This window comes from Hermetia illucens, chromosome 1, assembly GCF_905115235.1.
Source record: "Hermetia illucens chromosome 1, iHerIll2.2.curated.20191125, whole genome shotgun sequence".
NCBI lineage: Eukaryota > Metazoa > Arthropoda > Insecta > Diptera > Stratiomyidae > Hermetia > Hermetia illucens.
The window spans coordinates 30,406,326-30,412,325 of record NC_051849.1 but is presented as its reverse complement, the minus strand read 5'-3'; the positions used below and the strand labels follow the sequence as shown (position 1 = coordinate 30,412,325).

The 6,000-nt window shown below is 43.1% G+C and overlaps 1 protein-coding gene across 1 annotated transcript; it reads right to left on the bottom strand.

The window, feature by feature from the left end:
• Positions 1 to 2,087: 2,087 nt before the first annotated feature.
• LOC119661469 (intraflagellar transport protein 46 homolog) lies at positions 2,088 to 3,225 on the bottom strand. The gene is made up of 2 exons (XM_038070832.1): positions 3,035 to 3,225; positions 2,088 to 2,946 (listed from the first exon to the last, which is right to left on the bottom strand). The coding sequence occupies exons 1-2, from the start codon at positions 3,125 to 3,127 to the stop codon at positions 2,110 to 2,112; spliced, it is 930 nt and encodes a 309-aa protein (XP_037926760.1). The 5' UTR covers positions 3,128 to 3,225; the 3' UTR covers positions 2,088 to 2,109.
• Between the last annotated feature and the right edge of the window lie 2,775 nt (positions 3,226 to 6,000).

The window sequence follows — 6,000 nt, the reverse complement described above, 5'->3', positions numbered from 1 at the left end:
TGTCTTGCTTTAGTGAATCCCGCCAACGTTCCAGACGAATTTTACATGATGGATCACTTCGGTCACTCAAAGCAATAACATGAAAGCGAATCTTATGGCCATGCAATTTGACACCCGTAACTGCAACACAATACACAAGTGATTGTAGTTGCAGCTGCGACACATCAGCGCACCGTCGATATGCAATCTCATCATTGATTTGAGATAGAATTCTCGGAGATGTATAGAACCTGGGAATACCTGGTCTATGCGAAGGATCCATTTCCGAGAATTCTATACACGCTCTTTGGAATTCATCCTGAGCCTCATCGGAAACCTCAGGCGGAGCAATGCTCCTGGTCATCGTGGCGCCTAGACGTCGAACCGCTCCACAACGAGCGGTTTCGATGCCGTGCTGTCCATTACAGGAGCCCAACGCTATCAAAAGTCAGACGACTTCCGCCGGTTATCCGTACCGAACCTCAAGCTTCTTCTTCTTATTAGATGGATTTGCATTTTATACCTAAATGCGCTTTCGTCACCTACCCCCTGAAACACTGCGGTGGCGTACAGCCGTTCAAACTGATCCTATCCATCTCTCCTCCTTTCACAACCGGGCTTGGGATCGTCTACGGCGGAATTTTTATTTTCATTATCTTTCGTTATTTTATTGTTTATTTATCCTTTTTTTTCTTTGCCTGAATATATTCACAACATGAATTTCAGATAAATTCTTTTTGATTTAAGGACCTCTTTTCACCTACTCCTTTCTAGCTTCACACAACTCTCATTATATGGAGGCATCCTCCAATAGAATGGCCTGAGCTTGCCAAGGCAGGGTGACAACCTCTAAGTCCGCGCCTCGTCGTACATCTGAGGAAGGGGAAGCATCGATTGAGGATGCGATCCGTCGTGGATCCTCCCTTTCGATTGCGGAACTCTAGTCTAGAATTTTACGGCTCCACGCGTGCTTCGGAGTACTTTTTTTTTATTTTGACTTTTCAGTTTTAGCTCGCGCATTAGTCATTCAGTAGGCTCGAACTAATGCATCGGAAAGGACACGTGAAATTTTGTATAACGACGCGTGAGGGACCGGCCAGCATAGAAGCATACAAGCACGTGTCGAAAGAGCACTTTGATGGAGCTTCAATATTTCCGGGCGAACCTTCACGGTTAATTTCGCCATCTTTTAAGGTTTATGGGAGGATGGTCGCCTCCAGCCACTCAGGATGGTCTTTTGGCAACTGCAAATCCCATTATGTGATTACAATACCCAGAACACCATAAACAAGTCGGGAAACCGGAAGCTGGGCGCTTCAGGTACGAAAGGTTTTGTGTATTTCTTAGTACGTAGCACGTAATAAATGCATATATTATGTGAGAATATTCACTTTCGGATGATATTGACATTCATAGTCTTGAATTTGCAAGGAAGCGACAACTTTGACGTATTATAACTTTGTTAGTAATAGTGCTATTTCAACCAAACTTGGTGAGATCATGCTCTATGTTATAGCCTATATTATTGCGAAATTTCATGGTGCTAACGTAAACTTAAGGGGGGTTTTGCAGCCAATTACTAAAAATTATGGTAATATACTATTATTAACTTTATTTGTACAGATATCAGTATGGAAGGTATTTCGGAGCCCAGGCACCATATAGTGGCAGCCTCCTGATTTTTTTCAGATTTCTCGGTTTGGTAGTTTCTGAGAATGGCCCCCTTAAAGGAATGGTCACTTTCAACCCCCCGCACTCCCCACCTTTCCAACAAATGTCAAAACTAAGACCGGCTTCGAAAAGTACTAACCGAGACCTTTAATTTGATACCCCACATGAGTATATTTGATGCAAAAAAAATTTACACCCTCCTTTTGCATGTATGGGGACCCCCCCTTAAATTCGACGTACAAGGATGTAACTCACTGTATGCGTGAGCGTTCACAGTTCCCATCTTTCTACCAAATTTGGTGTCAATCGCTATAACCGTTTCCGAGAAAAATGCGTGTGACGGACAGACAGACAGACAGACAGACAGACGGTAAACCGATTTTAATAAGGTTTTGTGTTTACACAAAACCTTAAAAATGAAATTAATAAATTGGTAAACCAGCTTTTTATTTCAGACTTTTATTGGTGCAATGAGTGCTCCTTAAAATCATTCCTGTCACTACTTATAGCCAAATATAAGTTGAACAGGGTCGACAGTGCTATAACATAACTCGAATGAGAATCATCTTTAATTGGAATATCGAACAAACTGCATACAAGCTTCACATAAAACGACAACGGGCAATCCAACTTGGGTGAAGGGAAACCAATCTTATTCAGATGCTGTTCAAAATTCCCGGGCCATTCAGTCATCAATGTATCGATATCGTTTGTTGACAACAATTGGTTTGAAACCTTTTGAACCTGCATCAAATGCATTTCTGATATCTCTGTTATCCATTTATCAATTTCCTTTGAAGTCCGGCCCACAATTGGTTGGATGTTGGTGCTCTTGGCATTCATCAGGACCGACCTCAACTTGACCTGCAGAAGACTGGGCTCACTCTGTTGACCGCTAGGTTCATCGAGAATAATTAGTCCTAATTTTTGATGAAAGTCCAATACTTGCTGTTGCTTCTTCACATTGATGCATTCTGGGCTTTTGATATTCAGGAAAGCGTCGACATCGCCCACGGCCGGAACATATTCCGGGATGAATGGTTGCAAGTGGTAATCCACCGAAATGTTCTGGGGTATATACTTAATTATGTACTGAAAGCAGTTTTTCAAATCGTCTGGAACATCCAAGTTCTCCCACTTTTCTGGTTGCAGTTTCATCTCCGTCGCGACCGCATCATCCCCCACGGTACCTCCCGCTTCGCTTTTACTCACATCGGAATCACTGTCGAAGGAATCACTTCGCTTCGTAGAAAGGGTTCGCGGCTTCCTATCTACATCAATTAATTTCACCGGTTGCTGGAATTTGAATAATTAGTAAAGATTAGCATGTGTAATATAAATGAAGAAATAAGAATAAATATATCAGGGAAATGGAAAAACTTACACCTGCTGCCTCCGCCATGTCTTCCTCGAGGGCCGGATTCCAATCGCCTAAATCTGGTGTTTTAATTTCAACTTCTTCGTCGTAGTAACTCATGCAATCAATTGAATTTTAATGTCCACCGAACAGAATCAAATTAATATTTTACAATGGAAAATGGATGGTCTCGGTTGAGTGACTTGAATGCTTGGCAAATGTTGTCAAGGGAAACCGTCAGGCTCAGTTCTAGTCTTGTGAACTAGGACTAGGAGTTTGCCTCTGATAAATATGTAAATGGTCGGGCAAAAAATGGGGGAGACATGGTGAGGTGTTCATTGACTGTATATTTTACAAAAGTTTAATATGTGTCAAAATTTGTATGGTGAATGGTAGACGAGAGCTTCTGTTGTATCCCATTCCCTGTTTTCTTATTGTCGTTATTTCATCCTTAAATATGTACAATGAGAGATTATTTTGGTGCATATGCGTTTAAATTTCTTTAAGAAGAGTCGACGACTTCCTTTTACTAACAGGAATGAAAAGTAGTGTTTCAAAGATGGAAATTCAGATAATTCAGATTCAGATTTATTTATTGAGCAAAGAAAAGAAATACATGTGCGGTCCAAAAAGACCTACGGAAATATCCGGCCTAGCCGGTTACATGGTATAAAGTGAAAAGGTGGTGCATGTTAATGCTCATTTGATATAATATGTGTTTAAACCTAAGAATAATCTATAAATTACAACATACTAGAAAGAAGAAGATTTGGAATAAAGTGCAGTCCTTTCTCAACGGTGGTAGCAAACTGAGAAAGGGCTACCTTTTACTCGATTTGGACCTGTGCAAGGATAGTGATCCAAGGCGGGAAGGATAAAGAGGCATGTATTGTGGAGCCTAATTGGTAGAAGGAGGGAGCTTACTTTAGGGGAGAAGTTAATGATTGCAGATATCATATATTGCACTGGCTAATTATTGTTGATTGTCTTAATCTAGACTAGGTAAAAAAAAATAATGAAAGGTGATCTACACTTGCGCGGGGATTGTGTGCCGGAACTGCCTTACGCGGTTAGCCTATGTGAAAGTCCGGGGAGGAGCTTTGATAAAAGGAGGGGATGAAGGAGGGAGGGGAGGCGTGATGGTTGAGAGACGAATTAATGTCCGAGAGGAGAGCCAGCCCTGAAACGTAGTACCTCTTCATCAGCGGGTTAGGGTGGGGCAGCCACTTTTTCAGTATGATGCGCGACAGCTTGATCATGTACGGAATTATGGGGCAATCCCGGAAAGTGTGTACAGGAGAGAGTTTTTGTAAAATTTTAGGTTCGGCCTTCTGTATTTGGCCGTGCATTTTCTGAGTATCGTCCTTTTAAAGCGTTGGAAAGCTTCTGCTGCGCTCGGTGATATCGTAGCCCAAACTGGGAAAACGTAGGTCAGGATTGGACGAATAAGAGTTTTGTAGGAATGAGAGGAGGTTTTTAAGGCAGCTGAAGCCTTAGAGGCATTGGCAGCCTCTTAGCAGATTTGACGTGAGGGTTGGATTTAAGTTTGTTGTTGAGGGAGATTCCCAGGTATTTAATGTTTGATTTCGGCTAGAGCGTGTGGTTGGCAATGCGTAAATGCAGGTATTTGCTTTCTGGCACTCTGCGCCAGTGGCACTTCCCACTGGGGTTTCTGAAGCAAATAACCTCAGATTTAAGGGAATTAACGGTGAGGGCTCACCGGTTGAAATAACCGATGACCCTATTGGTTACGAGATTGAGAGAGGGAGGCTAGTGAGGGCCTGAGACCACTCGCATACAGAATGGTGTCATTAGCGAAGAGGATCCCTCCTGACGCGGGAGGACCATTGTCGTTGGGAGAAAAGGGTGGGTGAAGGGCTGCTTGAGTTGCCGTTGGCGTGGGGGATAAGTTTATGGGAGGAAGGGGAATATCGTGGAGTAAGATGTTAAAAAGTTTGGGGCCTAGGGTAGATCCTAGATGAACTCCTGAATTTACCGGGAAGTCGATGGAGCGAAGTCCATCGAAACGTACGTGGCAAGTTCTGTTGGAGATGAAGTCTGCGAGGATTCTGAATAAGGGAAGGGGGCAATTGGACTGAATTAGTTTATAGAGCAAGCCCTCTTCCCAAATTGAATCAAATGCCTTTTCGAGGTCTAAGGCGCAGACTACGGTGCAATGCCTGTTTTCCAGGTGATTGAGGATATGGTCTTGCAGATACAGGATTGTCTGCTCGGTGAATCTGAGGTTTTCGAAGCCGAATTCATTAAGTGGAATGATAGGAAAGTGATGTCTATTGAGACGTTCCAAGATTTTTCAAATATTGGAAAGAAGAGAGATTGGCCTCATATCTTTGAAATCGCCCGAGCACCCCTTCTTAGGGATAGGTATGAAGAGGGCTGATTTCCAAGATACCGGGAAGTGGCCGTTGTTTAGGCAGTTGTTAAGGAGGATGGCGAGACGTTCACTGATGGTAAGCGTACACTTCCGCAGGACAAAATTAGAGATGTCGTCGGGGTCCGAAGATTTTTTATTGTTGGACCGTGAGATTGCAGGTTCGACTTCTTGTAGGGAGGTAAAGAAGGAGGTGAACGGGCCTGTTCTGACTATATCAGCCGGGCATTTGGGGGAAAAGAGGCAAAGGTAAGACCCGTCCAAACTCAACCTTTTATCGCTGACAGTAGTGGCGACCACCAAGTTCCAGATGGGGTCCGCTGGCGATTTGGCTCTGAATAAGTGGCTGAAATAGTCTACGCAGGCGGATATTTTTTCCTCAGGGGAGTGACACTGGAGGTTACCAATTTTTGACGTTAATAAAAGATTTTTTCCTTCCGGTCAATCGATTAATTATTGAGAAAACTTGTAGGCCAGGTTTGCGGGATTTGAAGAGTTTCTTGTAAGATGCATTCACTTCTGACCGAATAGCTCTATTGATTTTGCTGGACAGGCCTTTGATGATCTCGGAGAGGAGACGGTAGTCAGCGTTGCGTCTGTT

Bases quoted from the DNA above. Each gene is read 5' to 3' on its own strand.
- LOC119661469 (XM_038070832.1), bottom strand. From the start codon at position 3,127: ATGAGTTACTACGACGAAGAAGTTGAAATTAAAACACCAGATTTAGGC. The intron at 2,947-3,034 runs GTAAGTTTTTCC...TTCAAATTCCAG, and splicing joins ACATGGCGGAGGCAGCAGGT to CAACCGGTGAAATTAATTGA.